This window comes from Rhinoderma darwinii, chromosome 8 (assembly GCF_050947455.1).
Source record: "Rhinoderma darwinii isolate aRhiDar2 chromosome 8, aRhiDar2.hap1, whole genome shotgun sequence".
Taxonomy (NCBI): domain Eukaryota; kingdom Metazoa; phylum Chordata; class Amphibia; order Anura; family Rhinodermatidae; genus Rhinoderma; species Rhinoderma darwinii.
Genome location: NC_134694.1, coordinates 114,076,334 through 114,095,392, shown reverse-complemented (window position 1 = coordinate 114,095,392; position 19,059 = coordinate 114,076,334). Strand labels below are relative to the sequence as shown.

Sequence of the window (19,059 nt, the reverse complement as noted above, 5' to 3'; positions counted from 1 at the left end):
ATTGAAATGGGGTTTTGGAGGCGGAAACCGCCTCAAGATGAGTCATATCGCTTCTTTTTACCGCGACGCGGTTTTTCCGCAATGGGAGGCATTTTTGGGAGGTTTTTGAAGAGTTTTGCGGAGCAGTTTCCGCGCCAAAAAACTCGTAATAAAACTGCCTGTGAACAGGGCCAAATGTGTCAAGTGCAGCGTGCCACAAGTCGGATTCATACAGAATTAAATTGGAGGTACACGAGGCCCCGTAGAAGGGTACGGATGTACGACTCCTCACTCGGAGGTTGTACTGAGCCATAATTCAGTCGTGTGCCTGAGCCCTAATTCTGCAAATACTATGCTTTACTTATTCTGTACCGATACTGACAAATCTTCTACTCCATTCACATTCAAAGCTACTTCCGATTTCTGCGGGTTCTCCGATGCCAGCGTGCCGTGTATTATGGCAGATATTCCAACGACAATAAAATGATTTTGTATTTGTAATGAAGATGAGATGAATCTGTTCTAAAAAGTGCAGGAAATCCTTATATACAAATAGTATTTATTGATTATCATTGGAAGACTGAAAGGAATGAGGGTTATAAATAGGAAAAAGGGGCCATAAATAAGTGCGTTTCATAGGGGGAATATAAATAATTTGGGGATCTCTGTGAAGGGTCAGCGCTTCAGATCGACGGGCATCTCAATGTCATTACTGCGGCAGGAACCTGGAGAAGACAGATAAAGAGAGAAATCAGATGGGGCAGAACAATAAATGGGCATTACAGGACAAAAAGTAGTTGTGGGGGAGGGGCAAGAGGAGAAACGGACAGAAATAAGTTTAATGGAGAAGCGGTCTGCTATGGGATCGGAAGCTTCAATTTTTTTTTGGGCTTAATCCTACTTGTCGGGCATGGATATAATGGCATGGATGAGCCTGGGGGGCCATCGTAAAATTGATGATTGTAACATTTGATCGCTTCTGCTTATAGATGGCGAATACTCCCAGAGCACACCTTATAAAAAGTGGAGGGCCAGGGGTCCATCGGACATTTTACACAGGCACCTTCCTCGGCCGGTAACGACTGGCAAACGAACCTAATAACATGTCGATAAATTTTGCGACCAGCCAACAACCAACATTTGCTTGTTTGTCGGCAGATTTTTGCCATGTTTACACAGGGCAATGATTGGATTTTGTGGGCAATACTGCTTTTTTTTTCCCTTCACATTAGAAGACCAGTGGATGGGAAGAGGGTAATTGCCCCAATGGCCATTCTATATTATAGAGGGCCAGGACTAAGGAAGAAGTTATCTTAGATGTGGCGCTACAGCCGTAAGATGAAACACTAGTCATCCACCCCAATTACCCATTATACCCCTTGTAGTAATAGTGTAGCTCTAGATATTCTCGTCATATACTGTTCTTCTAGAGCCCCTGGTAAATGATGGCCTTTCCTCTATTCTGGGGTAACAGGAGAAGGGCCACTGGTCACACAGGGAATTATGTGAAAGATGGACCACATTGGTGTACACCACCTAGGTAAGTATGATTAATAGGGGAAGGGGAGGAGAGGAAAATCTGTGGTCTCAGGTTATTGAGAGAATATATAACTTTTAGTGGTTTCATTTACAATAAACACATTATAATAAAAATCCAATTGGTGCAACTGGGTATGTGTGTGACCCCGAAGCTCACATTCCCCTAGGGGCAAAGAAAAAAGTAGCATGTAAGAAGCGGGTTAGAAGATAGTGACTGAAAACGATAGACCGCAGTCTACACTAGAAACAGTGTGTAGACGCTGAGACTAGAAGCCGCCTGGATGGCAGCGCTGCCGGAGTAAAATCCGGACAGTGCAGTCTCCCGCGGCGGCGCTCCACGAGGATAGCAGTGGAGCGGCAGTGTGGGGGATGCCGTCCGGAGTATAGAGCCGGTACAAAGTCTCCACGCTGTGCTGTACCAGTGCAGCTTACAGTAAAGCCCTGGTGCTGTGCGGCCTGCGTGGCCGGAACTGGACCAGTTGATCGTCTGCTGCGGCGCCTCGAGTGAGTCATGCTGGGGAGGCGATGCAGGAGAGACCGTCCGGTGTGAGATACCAGAGGGATTATCCTCCAAAGTATGAGGATGAAGTGGAGCGCTGAGTTACTCTCCACTGCTAGACCTCTATTCTGCATCACGTATTCATTCCAGGTCTTGGAGCAAAACACCTCGACATCAAAAGCGGTGAGAGGAGCCGAAAGTAATCATCGCCCAGCTTCAGACATAGGTCTACTACTACTGCAGATGGGCCCCTGAAAGAGGAACCATTCGGCCCTCTTAGCTGATTGGGCTTATTGCAGAAGCTATGACTTCTATGACAGTCATGCCAACCCTGCTCAATCTAACGCCAACCCTTCTCAATCTCATGTCAACCCTTTTCAATCTCATGCCAACCCTGCTCAATCTCATGCCAACCCTGCTCAATCTCATGCCAACCCTTCTCAATCTAATGCCAACCCTTCTCAATCTAATGCCAACTCTTCTCAATCTAATGCCAACCCTGCTCAATCTCATGCCAACCCTTCTCAATCTAATGCCAACCCTTCTCAATCTAATGCCAACTCTTCTCAATCTAATGCCAACCCTGCTCAATCTAATGCCAACCCTGCTCAATCTCATGCCAACCCTGCTCAATCTCATGCCAACCCTGCTCAATCTAATATCAACCCTGCTCAATCTAATATCAACCCTGCTCAATCTCATGCCAACCCTGCCCAATCTCATGCCAACCATGCTCAATCTCATGCCAACCCTGCTCAATCTCATGCCAACCCTTCTCAATCTAATGCCAACCCTGCTCAATCTAATACCAACCCTGCTCAATCTCATGCCAACCCTGCTCAATCTCATGCCAACCCTGCCCAATCTCTTGCCAACCCTGCTCAATCTCATGCCAACCCTTCTCAATCTAATGCCAACCCTGCTCAATCTCATGTCAACCCTGCTTAATCTCATGCCAACCCCGCTCAATCTCTTGCCAACCCTTCTCAATCTAATGCCAACCCTGCTCAATCTCATGCCAACCCTGCTCAATCTCATGCCAACCCTTCTCAATCTAATGCCAACCCTGCTCAATCTCATATCAACCCTGCTTAGTCTCATGTCAACCCTGCTTAATCTCTTGCAAACCCTTCTCAATCTAATGCCAACCCTGCTCACTCTCATGCCAACCCTGCTCAATCTCATGCCAACCCTTCTCAATCTAATGCCAACCCTCCTCAATCTCATGTCAACCCTGCTTAGTCTCATGTCAACCCTGCTTAATCTCATGCCAACCCTGCTTAATCTCTTGCCAACCCTTCTCAATCTAATGCCAACCCTGCTCAATCTCATGTCAACCCTGCTCAATGTCGTGCCAACCCTGCTCAATGTCATGCCAACCCTGCTCAATCTCATGCCAACCCTGCTCAATCTCATGCCAACCCTTCTCAATCTCATGTCAACCCTGCTCAATCTAATACCAACCCTGCTCAATCTCATGCCAACCCTGCTCAATCTCATGCCAACCCTGCTCAATTGGTTACTGGGTGCTGCTCCGTCCCTGCCAGGACCATTATTAGTTTTATCCTACTCTTCTCCAGACGTGAGGTGGACCTGAGGATCATTCTTTGGGTCATGCTTCCTCATTATATTATATCTGTTTGTAAGAGGAAAAAAAGTTTTCCTACCATATGTGAACAGGTTCTTATCTTGCAGAATTAACATTAAGTTTTTATTGTTCCAAAAATACAAGTGTGATGAAGAAGAAAGATTGTGTTGATCATAGTGGTAGATGATCGTAGAGAAACCCCCGGGTTCATGGCCATCACCAGTTACTTACATTCTCCTATCTTTTCCTCCATGTACATCAGTTGATCGCTCAGAAAATCCACTCGATCCAAACCACGAATCCTCTCCCAGAATTCCTGCACCTGCTCCGACTGAATCTCCGATAGTTTAATGGGGAAAAGTTTCTGCAGTGCGGAGAGGGCGCTGTCCAACTTCTGTAGAAGAGAAATATCTTCAGAGGACTGTAATGGCAACCCGTGCCTCAACCTAAGGAGCTGCAAACTAAGAGACAGCTTCAGTCTGGAGACTGCTACCCAGTGAGACTGCTGCAGAAAGATTGGGGAATACAGATGGGTTGTCCTAAAGGGGCAAGTCCATACTGTATGTTCTCCATGTCTCAAGAACCTCTTCTCATGGATACCAGTCCTGGTCTGGAGATTAGGACCTCTGGACATATCTCTATTTTCTTATGTAACTCTAAGTAAGGTGTTGGTCCTTGAATTTGGAGGTGTGCAGACTTGTGCATAAGTTTTAAGAGCGACATTAACTGTTGGTTATGTGTAGAGGTTGCAAAAGGGTCTGGACTCTGTTCAAATCTCTGAACCTGTATTGGTATCTGCAGCAGGAGTTTCCAAGTCGTAGTGGTCGTCTGGTTTAGAAAACCCGTTAATAGATGGCATGGGGGTCTCCCTTTCAAGACTCATCTCTACTAACCAGAACAAAGAGTTACCACAAAGATCATCTCTCTTTGGAGGACCCAACACGTCTATGCATTACACAGGCCGGCTATTGCTCACACCACGGATCATGTAATGCTGAGTTTTCCCTGTGGGGGTGCTGCAGGGAAACTGACCACTTACTGCTGGGCTTCCCAACTGGTTATGTTGGGGATTCCCGTAGCGGGACGTCATGTGACCAGCTTATTCTTGAGGGACCCTTCTATCAGAAAGGGATATGTATATGACCCATACACTCGATTTGACTGATTCTTTCACATACTATAATTGAAGCTCTATGGAAATACAATTTTCCTATATAAATAAAACAAAATCAGACTCATGAAGGGAAACACAACCTCACGCCACAACTAAGCAGCATCTTCCGGGTTCCAGTAACTTCACCCTTGCCTGACTTCCTGTGTTTTATTGGCCAAGGTTCGGTTTCCTGTTTGCGTTCTGCGTAAAGGGGAACTCCACCTTCACTAAATTCTATTGCCCATGCAAAGTTCTTGAGTTTTTATATGAGGATTACCCTGTTGTGTAGATACAATTATATCTGAACTGACCTTATTTAATGTCGACTGGTAAATGAGCCCATAATACCTCCATTATCTGGTTAATGCAATAAAAGAGTCACCCAGAGAAACTAACTGGTCGAAAAAATAGACCAGTTTTTCATATACAGAGCTCCAAATTCCCTGCATAGAAAGATAAAACATAAAATTCTAGCTGCCTGCAGCCACCACTAGGGGGAGCTTAATAGCTTAGTGCATACTATTTAAACATTGAACCTAAGCTCCCCCTAGTGGTGGCTGTAGCCAATCCGGGCAGTGCTGTAATTGGCATACGGGACACGCTTTTGAAAGGCAACCTGAATGGGAGAACAGTCACGTGTCGCCGCTTCCATCTGCCCCCTCTCCTGCTGTTTGTAGGGTAGTGAAAATAGGGAGTGGAGTGACACATGACTGCAGGACCAAACTACTCACAGGGTTTATTTATAGTCAGTAACTATGAAGACACATAGGACTGCATAGGAGCTGTATACACAAACGGAAAGGAGATTTTTAAAAATAGTCCGCACTCACCTGCTCCAAGGATGAAACAAGACTGCGCAGATCCTGCACCTCATTAGACAGTTTGTTTGAAGAATCTGCCAAGAAATCATTCATAATGATAAGAATTAATTAAAGGGAAGGTTCATCGTGAAGACAAATATTATGTTATGGAAATGTATTATTTGTCTTTTCTTAAAGGGGCTGAACAGTATTAGGAAAACATGGCTGCTTTTTTTCCACAAACTGCGCCACATCTGTCCATGGGTTGTATCTGGTATTGCAGCTCAGCTGCATTGTAGTGAATAAGATTGAGCTGCAATACCACACACAACCTGTGGACCAGTGTGGTGCTATTTTTGGAAGAAAGCAGCAAAATGGCTGAAGAATTGGAATCAGAACACCTCCAAACATCTGCCCATTGATTTCAATGGGAAAGTCTATGGGCCCATACACCGCTACATCGGCTTAAAACGAAGCGCTTCTGCCGCTTCGTTTTAGCGATTGGTGGGAGTCTCAGTGCTCAGATCCTCACCAATCAAAACTTACCCTTTAAAGCAGAGGTAATTTCCCTTTAAATGACCCTTATTAACATTAGATCTCCCCCAGAAGGACGACAGCTGTCTCTGTAGTGCCACCTATAGGTGCTACCCTGCAGGTCAAGGTCTGACTCATGAAAGAGCCTTGAAACAAGACTAGGAATATGTTTCAAGGCTCTTTCGTGATTTGGACATTCATTGACAAGGTAGCACCTATAATTGACGCTAGAGAGACAATTTTCTACCTTCTGGAGAAGAGCTCATTTTCCTACTCTTCCCCGAGAGCATTGCCTGTAAGACACCTACACCAACTGGATCTCCGCAATCAGAACCAGTGCCCTCACAGAGCTAACACTTAGTGAATGATAGGACGTATGGACATTGTCTTATGCTTCCCTTAAGTTACCTTCAGCTTGTTGGGCCAGTACAGATACTTGGGGCTTGTTCTCCTTGTTTTTAATACAGGATTTTCCATCTTCCCCCAGAGTATATCCCGCATTACAGTCACAGCGGAAGCTGCCCCTGGTATTGACACACACTTGAGGGCAGTAACGAGATGGGCGTCGACACTCATCTATATCTAACGGAAGAAAAAAGAATATTGAGGAGGACTGGACCTTCATGACACTTATGTACAGAGAAGAACGTGTTTGCATGGAGATGTTTTTGGATCATCTTTCCCCCATCTCTCAAATCCCCCCCCCCCACTTACCAGAACTATTAATCACTGCTACTGGCTCCACACTTTCCCCAGTGTCACCAGTCCGCTTCCTCGGATAACCTTGGATTACTCCCTGTCTTTCAAACCGCACATCCAAGCTCTTACCACCTCTACTGTCTCCACCTAAAAAACATTTCTTAAATACGCTCCTTCCTAAACCTTGAGTAGACAAAACTGCTAGTACATGTACTCATCATCTCCTGTCTAGACTTCTGCAACATCCTTCTCTGTGACCTCCCATATTAGACTCTTACACCTCTCCAATCCATCCTCAACTCTGCTGCCAGGTTAATCCACTGCTCCTCTCGTTCCACATCTGCCTCTCTCCTCTGCCAATCCCTTCATTGCCGTCTCATTGTCCAGCAAATTAATTTCAAAATACTAACCATGACATACCAGGCTGCCTACAATTTGTCTCCTCCATACATCTCTGCCCTAATCTCCCGTTACCTGCCCATACGTAATCCCCAAGACCTTCTTCTCCGCTCTCTTCTTGTCTGCTCCTCACATCATGGTCTCCAAAATTTCTCCTGTGAATCCCCTGTACGCTAGAACGCTTTACCCCAACACATCAGACTGTGTCCCACCATGCAAACTTTCAAGAGCAACCTGAAAACCCAACTGTTCATAAAAGCTTACCACCTGCATTAACCCTGCCACCACTACACTACTGGCTGACCAGCTCCTACCCTCACCTACTGCCACCACTACACTACCGAGTGACCATCTGCTACCCTCACCTACTGCCACCACTGCACTACCGGGTGACCAGCTCCTACCCTCACCTACTGCCACCACTACACTACTGGCTGACCAGCTCCTACCCTCACCTACTGCCACCACTACACTACTGGCTGACCAGCTCCTACCCTCACCTACTGCCACCACTACACTACCGAGTGACCATCTGCTACCCTCACCTACTGCCACCACTGCACTACCGGGTGACCAGCTCCTACCCTCACCTACTGCCACCACTACACTACCGGGTGACCACTCCTACCCTCACCTACTGCCACCACTACACTACTGGCTGACCAGCTCCTACCCTCACCTACTGCCACCACTACACTACCGAGTGACCATCTGCTACCCTCACCTACTGCCACCACTGCACTACCAGGTGACCAGCTCCTACCCTCACCTACTGCCACCACTACACTACCGGGTGACCACTCCTACCCTCACCTACTGCCACCACTACACTACTGGCTGACCAGCTCCTACCCTCACCTACTGCCACCACTACACTACCGGGTGACCACTCCTACCCTCACCTACTGCCACCACTACACTACCGGATGACCAGCTCCTACCCTCACCTACTGCCACCACTACACTACCGTGTGACCATCTGCTACCCTCACCTACTACCACCACTGCACTACAGGGTGACCAGCTCCTACCCTCACCTACTGCCACCACTACACTACAGGGTGACCAGCTCCTACCCTCACCTACTGCCACCACTACACTACCGGGTGACCAGCTCCTACCCTCACCTACTGCCACCACTGCACTACCGGGTGACCAGCTCCTACCCTCACCTACTGCCACCACTACACTACAAGGTGACCAGCTCCTACCCTCACCTACTGCCACCACTACACTATTGGGTGACCAGCTCCTACCCTCACCTACTGCCACCACTACACTACCGGGTGAGCAACTGCTACCCTCACCTACTGTCACCATTACCCTACCAGGTGACTAGCTTCTACTCTCACCTACTGCCACCACCACACTACCAGGTAACCAGCTTCTACCCTCACCTTCTGCCACCAATACACTACCAGGTGACCAGCATCTACCCTCACCTACTGCCCCCACTACCCTACCGGGTGATCAACTGCTACCCTCACCTACTGCCACCACTACACTACCGGATGACTAGCACCTACCCTCACCTACTGCCACCACTACACTGCCGGGTGACCAGCTCCTACCCTCACCTACTGCCTCCACTACATTACTGGATGACCAGCTTCTACCCTCACCTACTGCCTCCACTACATTACTGGATGACCAGCGTCTACCCTCACCTACTGCCCCCACTACACTACCGGGTGACCAGCTCCTACCCTCACCTACTGCCACGAATACACTACAGGGTGACCAGCTCCTACCCTCACCTACTGCCACCACTACACTACCGGGTGACCAGCTCCTACCCTCACCTGCCACCACTACACTACCGGGTGACCAGCTCCTACCCTCACCTACTGCCACCACTACACTACCGGGTGAGCAACTGCTACCCTCACCTACTGTCACCATTGCACTACCGGGTGACTAGCTTCTACTCTCACCTACTGCCACCACCACACTACCAGGTGACCAGCTTCTACCCTCACCTTCTGCCACCAATACACTACCAGGTGACAAGCATCTACCCTCACCTACTGCCCCCACTACCCTACCGGGTGATCAACTGCTACCCTCACCTACTGCCACCACTACACTACCGGGTGACCAGCTCCTACCCTCATTACCTACTGCCACGACTACACTGCCGGGTGACCAGCTCCTACGCCTTCCTGCCACCACTACACTACCGAATGACTAGCTCCTACCCTCACCTACTGCCACCACTACACTGCCGGGTGACCAGCTTCTACCCTCACCTACAGCCTCCACTACACTGCCGGATGACCAGCTTCTACCCTCCCCTACTGTCTCCTTCCTCCTTCCCTTGTAGATTGTAAGCGCCTCATGGGCAGGGTCCTCGCTCCTTCTGTACCAGTCTGTCATATATCAAGCCCCTGTATATAGTACTTGCTGTTTTTATTGTCTTAAACCCATTTTTATGTGTACAGCGCCCTGGAATTAATGGCCTTTAAATTAAATAATAATAATATTAATAATATACAACTTACCAAAGGTCTGTGAAGAAATATCGATTTATCAATGAATTCCTGAAAAACTTGGATTCTTTTATCGCAAGTTTTTGCTGTATTTTTGTTTTCGTGATCTGTTTTAGTGACCTGCCCCTTACCTGGGGTCCTCCACAGTAAACATTAAGGTGCTCCACGGTAGATTGGAGGCTTATTCACATTACGTTTGGAGCATAAAGTATATGTCTTCTTTTACAATGAAATTCAATGGTCAGACATAGACGGTTTTGACTTGACAATGCATCTCATGGTAAGAAACCAAGATCCCGTGTTCCTAATTTTGACACCATGGACATTTTAAGAGTAGCAAAGAGTGAAGAATAGGTGGAAATCTGTGGAGCAACCCCCCTAATTTAGCTAAAATACTGACAGTTATGTGTGCCTATGTGTAGACATTGATGTGGATGATTTGGAGTAACACAATGCCCCTTTGACAACACTAGACAGGAACAGTAATCCAGGTTAGAAGACATGTCAGTAAACGCCACTAGTTTTGACAATCAGTAGAGGCCTGTCTTTAACATAGAAGATGACTTTGTGTGGCTTTCCCCTTTAACAAGAGCTTCTTATAATGTGCTTCATTTTGGATTTTGATAGAACAGCGCCCCTAGTGGACAATATTATGTGAGCTAACAATAATAGTTTTATGTTCCAGTTCTATTCAAGAAATAGCTTTGTAAGTGAGGACAAAAAAAAAAGTGACTCACCCACATGGCAGTATCTTCCTCCCCACCCTGCAGGGCAGCGACACATGTTGGGTTTGACACAAGTCCCACCGTTCTGGCAAGGTTTATGGCAAATAGCTGGATGCAGAAAGGAACAATGAAGATTGAGTGGAATAGAAACATAAGCATCAGCTTATAAACAGAATGGGCAAAAGGCACAAAACGGATCGGCAGTCCTAATGACAGCTGCTCCTTTCTCTCCACAACATATATAAATATTGGAAATCCTAATGACAGCTGCTCTCTTTCCACAACTAACATAGGGATCGGTAGTCCTAATGACAGCTGCTCCTTTCTCCCCACAACACACATAGAGATCGACACCGGAATGACAGCTGTTTTTTTCGTTACACAACTAACATAGGGATTGGCAGTCCTAATGACAGCTGCTCCTTTCTCTCCACAACATACATAAGGAACGTTACATCTTAATGACAGCTGCTCCTTTCTCTCCACAACATACATAAGGAACGTTACATCTTAATGACAGCTGCTCCTTTCTTTCCACTACAAAAAACATAGAGATTGACAGTCCTAATGATAGCTGCTCCTTTCTCTCCGCAACATACATAAGTATTGGCAATCCTAATGACAGCTGCTCCTTTCTCTACACAACATACTTAGGGATCGGCAGTCCTAATGTCAGCTGCTCCTTTCTCTACAATTCTAATGATAATCTCCCCACTGCTGCCCCCTCTCCCCTCTCACAGCATGCAGTCTCTTACCCCTCCTCTCCCCTCCTCCCTGTCTTCTGTTTACGGTTTTACATTGTTTTTGGGGACTGAGGAGATTTTTGAACATTGCGGTCTGCAGGCAGGAAAAGAGGACTACAGGCTACTGGATGGGGAGGAAGATGACACTTTCCTAATAAGAAATATTAACATCTTTATATATTCACATGTAGGATTGATTTATGTAAAAAGTTATAACGATCGGTACATATTATGGTCTACAAGTCGTGAATTTAGTCATCACTCAATTGTTCTGATTTCTTTCTCGTCTTGAACTGCGCAGTGACCAATTACAAAGTGTCGATCAATGTGATCAATGCCCTCTGTCTATTTGCTTTAAATTTTGTAAATATTTTTTTCTCAGTCTTCTATGGGGTGTGACTTTTTACTGTGAGATTGCAAATAGTTGCATCAAACTTCTTCCATCACTGATGAAGCCTGTCAGTGTTATAAAGTGCAGAGGACATAATACTTAAAGGGAACCTAACATTAATTTGTTTTTTTCTAGGAAACCAGCAGTCTAAATGACTTGGAGCGTTTTTCTAATATACTTTATAAGGATACAATGCTTTATTTCTTTAGTACATAGCATTGTTCTTCTGTTCCCACACATACATACTTATAAAAATCTCTTCTGCCAGTTGGTACCACTAGGGGGCCGAGCTTTATGCAGCTTCTGTTACGGTAAATAGGAATCATATACAGATCGCCCCCTGGTGGAAGAAATAAGTTACCAACATTTATATGTATGTGGGAAACAGAGAAATGGTGCTCTGTACTGATAAGACCCGGGGGCCTTATAAAATATATTACAAAAAGTTTGCTGCTGGTGTCTTGTAATGGTCGCTTCACGGTAACTGAGCATCAGATAAACGACCACTCCTCCTACTAACACCCCCAGGTCTCACCTTCCTCACAGGCCTCAGAATTGGGCTCCTTTTTCTTCCATCCCGGGCAACAAATGGAATTTACTTTTAAGATTTCCCTTTTCACCTGCCGGACTGACACGGAGTACACTGTCCTGAAACACACGGATAGGAGTTCAACATGTATCGTGGAAAGACATTCGTGAAGTTTTAGGCAGATGGTCACATGACTGTATAAGCGAACGGCAATTCCGGCAAGGACAGACCGTGCCCAATGAAAGCTACGATCACTTCTCCTAAAAAATTATTTACGGTCCTACTCTGTGCAGAATGGGGCTCATGCGTACGGACAGTTTCTGTTATTCTACCACCGTCACTTTAATGAGGTTGAGTTGCAATACCAGACACATCCTGTGTGCAAAAGTGGTGCTGTTTCTGGGTAAAAATGAGTCAAGATGTATCTTTTAATGGCACCATTTTGGGTAATTATAATGTATAGTATCACTTTTATTAACTTTTTTTTGGGGGGGGGGGGGAGGAAAAAACCCAATAAATCCGCCATTGTTTTTTTGTTTTTGTTTTTGCGGAGTTTACCGTGCGGTATAAATAATACGATCACTTCATTTTGTCAGTCACTATGATTATGGCAATACCAAATATATGTAACTTTTTGTTGTGTTTTTCTACTTCTGCCCAATAAAACCACTTTTTTTTTTTAGAAAACTTTTTTTTTTTTGTGTTGTTGAATTTAAAGACCCTTAACATGTTTCTTTCTGTCAAAGGAGGGTTTGTTTTTTTGCGGGACGACTTGTATTATTCATTGGTACCACTTTGGGGTACATACTATTTGTTTTATCACTTTTTATTCTGTTTTTGCGAAACAGCATGATCAAAAAACAGCAATTGTGGCCTTCTATTTTGTTTACTTATATTTTTCAAAAACTTTGTTATAGTCCCACTATGGGACTTGAACATCTGACCTTCTGATCGCTTATATAAAATACACTGCAATACTTCTTTACTGCAATGTATTATAGTCAGTGTAAAACTGACAAGGCCTAATAGGCTTCAGTGTATGGCAGATCTGGAGGCCATTTTTAGGCCTCAGGCTGCCATGGCAACCCATCGATTCCCTGCGATCAGTCCCTTCTGTCTAACCACTTAGAAGCTGCAGTCAGCATTGAGGGCAGGAAGGGGTTACGTTTAAAAGGGACTTTAAAAATAGATTTAGGTTTTAATTTTCTGTATCTGCCCCTTTCACCCTTCCTCCTTCTTACCTGTAGGTGCTGCAGGTGCGCTGCCCTCGACATGTCGTCAGATAGGGTTGATATAAGGGCTGAATGAATGTTTCATTGTGAATAACTGGAATTTTATCCACTTGTCTCGAACAGACGCCTGTAAAAGAGCTACAAGACAGCACACGTGACAACCGGGTTTATCATAGGGAAGTGTCTGAGGTAGAACAGTGTGGGGCCTCATGTACACGGTCGTATTACAGATCTGCATTGTACGTATCCATTGTATAACGCCAATGACTGGCGATGTGCCCATACTGTACCTCCGCATGATTACGATTTTATTTACAACCACGACACCCCCATCAGATGCCAAATTATGGCGGCATTACAAGAATTGTTCCTAGAGGAGAATATGGTCCCTCCCCTCGTGGGGCGCCTACAGGTCCCTAATAAGATCTAGGTAATGTGGCACATGTATGTAGTAGAGGAGGGGGAACAGTAGCAAACGTGGGGTGTACACACTGAACCACGTGTAAATACGACCCCAAGACTCCACATTTATCAAAATAGACCATAGAACGTGAATTACTCCTGATACCGCGCACATTGTACACCGGGGGGAACTAGAGTAATACCGGCGTCCTCTACAAAGTAATGCAATATGTGGGTAACAGCAGCGTGCACAACCATTTCTGGTGTAAGGGCCACATTGTCAGATTGTACTACACCCAAGGGCCACATTGTCAGATTGTACTACACCCAAGGGCCACATTGTCAGATTGTACTACACCCAAGGGCCACATTGTCAGATTGTACTACACCCAAGGGCCACATTGTCAGATTGTACTACACCCAAGGGCCACATTGTCAGATTGTACTACAACCGAGGGCCACATTGTCAGATTGTACTACTCCCGAGGGCCACATTGTCAGATTGTACTACACCCAAGGGCCACATTGTCAGATTATACTGCACCCGAGGGCCACATTGTCAGATTATACTGCACCCGAGGGCCACATTGTCAGATTGTACTACACCCAAGGGCCACATTGTCAGATTGTACTACACCCGAGGGCCACATTGTCAGATTATACTGCACCCGAGGGCCACATTGTCAGATTGTACTACACCCAAGGGCCACATTGTCAGATTGTACTACACCCGAGGGCCACATTGTCAGATTATACTGCACCCGAGGGCCACATTGTCAGATTGTACTACTCCCGAGGGCCACAATAAACTTTAAAGGAGAGTCACGGAAAACAGCAAAAACTACAATGAAGAGAGACAACTACTGGGTGGATATGAGGTACAAGTCTCAGATGTGAAGAGAAATCGGGCTAAAACGAATGCACATTGTTATACCTGGTGCAGGACCTGAGGGGGCGGAGCATGACACAGGGATTGGAAGAACACCAAAGAGACAATACCAGTCATGGCTGCACTAGGTATAACATAATTGTAACAGATTTGCATCTTTACATGTTTTAAAATAGAACTCATACAGGTTCACAGTTCCCACCATAACAGTGCCACCCACACAGTACCTCCATAATGGTGTCCCCATAACAGTGCCACCCACACAGTACCTCCATAATGGTGTCCCTATAACAGTGCCACCCACACAGTACCTCCATAATGGTGTCCCCATAACAGTGCCACCCACACTGTACCTCAATATTGGTGTCCGCATAACAGTGCCAGTCACATAGTGCCACCCAGACAGTACCTCCATAATGGTGTCCCCATAACAGTGCCACCCACACAGTACCTCCATAATGGTGTCCCCATAACAGTGCCACCCACACTGTACCTCAATATTGGTGTCCCCATAACAGTGCCAGTCACATAGTGCCACCCAGACAGTACCTCCATAATGGTGTCCCCATAACAGTGCCAGTCACAGTATCCACCATAACAGTGCCAGCCACACTATTTCTCCCATAACAGTGCCAGTCACGCAGTGTCCCCCATAACAGTGCCACCCACACATTAACCCCATGATGGTGTCCCCATAATAGTGCCATTCATACAGTGTCCCCCATAACAGTGTCAATCACACAGTGTCCACCATAACAGTGGCAGTCAAACAGTGACCCCCATAACAGTGACAGACATGCAGTGTCCCCATAACAGTGCTAGCCATACAGTGTCCCTCATAACAGTGCCATTCACACAGTGTCCCCATAACAGTGCCAGGCACACAGTGCCCCCATAACAGTGTCAGCTACACAGTGCCCATCCAAAACAGAGATAAGAGTACCAGCAGCCACAAAGCACCATTAGTGCACCTGTCCCTCTCCTGCCTGTCCCTCTCCTGCCTGTCCCTCTCCTGCTTGTCCCTCTCCTGCCTGTCCCTCTCCTGCCTGTCCCTCTCCTGCCTGTCCCCGTGCTGATCTCTGTATTACTCGATTTCTCTATCATTTCTGGCAGCAGTAAAATACATTTTTACATGAAAATACTGAATGAAATCCTAGAAAACGATATATCCCCGAGCTCGGCCTCTCCCCCTCCGTCTTATACTCCCCTCAGATAGAAGACCTGACAGATCTGCAGCAGTCACTCCTATCATTATCTATAGATTATTTATAACTCCACATGAATACACAATATTAATCCTAATAATGAGGATAAGTAACAGTCTTCTCACCTGGACCCCTGTGCCGGCACTGACACCCCCGCCAAGAAAATGAGGGTCGACCAGACGGACATTGTGATCAGCGGATCCACCTGCCGCGAATACAGAAGACTATTAACAATCATGATACAAACAGAACAAAGTAATGATGGGTGGAGTAGTACTGACTGTATATTATACAAGTAACGGATGATGGTGAGACAAGGGGGTAGGTTGTAGTCAGTGGGTTATGGAATTTAGATTGTGAGCCCCTATGGGGACAGTAAGTCAGGACAACCTCTGTACAGCGCTGCGGAATATGTTGGCGCTATATAAGTAACAGAAATAAATAAATAATACCGTACTAGAGGAATTTAAAGGGAAACTCCGCCTAAAAACATTATCTAAGAGGCCAATCAATAACATATCCAGGGGCCCCATAGAACGTGCACCTCTAATGTCACACCATGTGATGAATGGACTGCGGGCGCCGAGGTTCAGACTCTTTGTTACTGACATTTTGCACTGAAAAAAGATCAAAAACTTCACTAAACGGAAAATTGAGTTTCCTTATCATCGGCTTTTCCCTTCTCGGCCTTATATTTCCTGCTCTGGTCACTTATGGAAACCAGAGGGGTTCACTATGAAGAGGAAGCGGCGCTGATCAATGGCTGAACGTGCGAGCAGCGCCAGGAACAGAAAAAAAAAGATTCAGGATATTCAAAAATAAAATAAAATTCTGGCAAATAATAATAATTTTTAAATATTCATATATTTTATTTTTTTTATAATAAGATTTTAGATTACAGTATTACTAGAGTCCAGACTCAAGGGCGTTCATACCGTAGAGGCAGCCCATGTGGCTGCTATGGGGCCCCTGGAGTGATGGGGGGGCCATTCCACATTGGACAGGGGGGAGGGGGGTCTCCACAGGTGCTGCAATGTTAGCAAACAAATGGAAAACCTACTAAAAATGTGATGGGGGCACCAGGACCTCCTGATAAGGGTGGTTGTGAGTTCTGCTGGCGTCAGGCAGCTCCTGAAAGGGGCCTCATTTTTATATTTGTTATGGGGTCTTCCATCCTCTATGTTTATTACTGTGCAGGTTGAAGTAGAAATATATAAACATCGCATCAGTTTATCCACTTGTATTTGCGGCAGTGCTGTAAAGTCAATGCCGGAAAAAGTGCGACAAAAATATGATAATTTTTTTTTTTACAAATTTTACAAAAAATAAACACTAAAAGGCAAAAATAATAATAAAAAAATGCAACAAACAAAAATATCTTTGTGTAAATGGAAATCTGTATTTCCCCTTCACTTACGTGTAAGATCTGGAGGGAAAAAATGACCAGTGTGAACACAGCCTGAGGGCATGACCCTTACTGGATACTTTATATGTGGCATGCTCCTTCGCATGCCGTATTATGGTGGAATTCCCCTATAGAAGCAACAGCAAACTGCTCTAATAAACTGGAATATTAGTACGTAATAACATTATAATTAATACAATTTGACAGGGCGGTGTAAAATCTGGAAAATTCTCCATTGGAAAATCATTGTGGGATGCGGACAACTAATAAAATTCAAAACAGTGTCAAATCCAAAGTCACAAACGCACAGATGTAGCAGAGCTGGCGGGCAATACGTTTTATATCACAATGTGTCATTTGTGGTTTTACACAGGACCAAAGGCAAATCTCTATTATCTGTACTCCGAGAGTCGTGACAAAAGTATCGGATAAATGACAAGTTCAGCTCTGCTACATCTGTATGAACAATATGGGGAAAGATAATATCACAGAGAGACGTATGTAGCAGTATGAATGCACTCACTGTGACAAGTGTGAATGTCCAGGCGCAGTCCAGGCTGAATAATCTCATGTTGTGTCCTGCAGAGAGGAGAGATTGTGAGAGGAGGAAGTGAACGCCCCAAATACACAATTACACTCGCCCTCTGTGTCTGAGACTCCCCTCGTATGTTCATGCCCTGCGCCCACCTTCAAGGGTGACCCCCATTGCAGTGCCAGAAATATCCGACTGTTACGTCAGAGATGCCCTCCGCACCTAAGCCATGCGCTGATGTTGTAAAATATTCCACATTCTCTTTTTACCACTTTCCATTTGTGCCCTCTGTTAGTTCATAATGCCCCCTGTAATATATTATATATCACCCCTTACCCTTATGGATCATAAATAATGCCTATGATAAGCCATACCTGTAAAGAGGACCTGTCACCTCTCCTGGCATGTCTGTTTTAGTAAATACTTCTATTACCCATAAAATAACAGTTCTAGAGCGCAATTAATTTGTTCCTCTGTTATTCTCCTGGAAATTTATTGATAAATTGACACCAGGATGTTACTAGTGGGGGGTGTGTCCTTACACAGACTGACACTGTCCAATCATTGCTCACATTCTCATAATGTGTAGTGACACGCCCCTTTGACAAGTGGAGTAGTAACACCTAGTTTTTAATTTATGTATACATTTCTAGCAGGAATAACAGAGGAACATTACAACACAGAGTTCTAAAAAAAAAAAGTTCCAGAATTGGGATTTTATGAGGGAAACAAGTATTTACTATAACAGACATGTCAGGAGGAGTGACAGATCCTCTTTAAGTTGTAGCGTTTCGCATGGGCACCATGGAATTATATGTAAATCCCGCCCACACAGATGGCCACGCCCTTATAATAGCAGTACCTTCAGAGTCACCCCTTAAACAATAGTGCAGGCAGACCTCTCCTCATAAACACTGTCAGCAGTGTGCCCCTAATAAATTGGCAGTAATACACTTATACATCCATTGACATAGCCATGACAACCAAGACAAAAACCTCCATTCTTTACACTGCTTCATGGAAAATATAGATACAAATGATTACCGTACAGTACTTATAAGTTTCTAAGGGGGAAATGTATTTTTAAAAAATAACTTTTTTCATACACGCAAAGGTTTTCTGAAAGGATTCTAACTGGAAGGAAACACGGAGCCTGCCATGATATACTGTCCGGTGAAATACAGGATCCCGGCAGATGCAAGTCAATGGCAAAAGGGACTTATATGTCTGACAAATGTCCAAAATGTGATATGGACCGAGCCGTAGCCTGTTCAAGAGCAGAATATTAGGGTGGCATTGAGCCCTTACTTATTAGGCCCCTTTGCAG

At 45.3% G+C, this 19,059-nt stretch overlaps 1 protein-coding gene across 1 annotated transcript; it reads right to left on the bottom strand.

Moving 5' to 3' along the window:
• Window positions 1–558: 558 nt before the first annotated feature.
• EGFL8 (EGF like domain multiple 8) lies at window positions 559–17,774 on the bottom strand. The gene is made up of 9 exons (XM_075836463.1): window positions 17,724–17,774; window positions 15,921–16,000; window positions 13,309–13,437; window positions 12,074–12,186; window positions 10,417–10,512; window positions 6,501–6,674; window positions 5,589–5,653; window positions 3,837–3,999; window positions 559–704 (listed from the first exon to the last, which is right to left on the bottom strand). The coding sequence occupies exons 1-9, from the start codon at window positions 17,769–17,771 to the stop codon at window positions 655–657; spliced, it is 918 nt and encodes a 305-aa protein (XP_075692578.1). The 5' UTR covers window positions 17,772–17,774; the 3' UTR covers window positions 559–654.
• Between the last annotated feature and the right edge of the window lie 1,285 nt (window positions 17,775–19,059).

What these genes read in the sequence shown, in the direction of transcription:
- EGFL8 (XM_075836463.1), bottom strand. Translation starts at nt 17,771, where the DNA reads ATGAGATTATTCAGCCTGGACTGCGCCTGGACATTCACACTTGTCACA. An exon ending in CGCACCTGCAGCACCTACAG is followed by an intron (nt 12,187 to 13,308) that starts GTAAGAAGGAGG and finishes CGTGTGTTTCAG; the next exon opens with GACAGTGTACTCCGTGTCAG. An exon ending in AGGAAGATACTGCCATGTGG is followed by an intron (nt 6,675 to 10,416) that starts GTGAGTCACTTT and finishes TTCTTCCGTTAG; the next exon opens with ATATAGATGAGTGTCGACGC.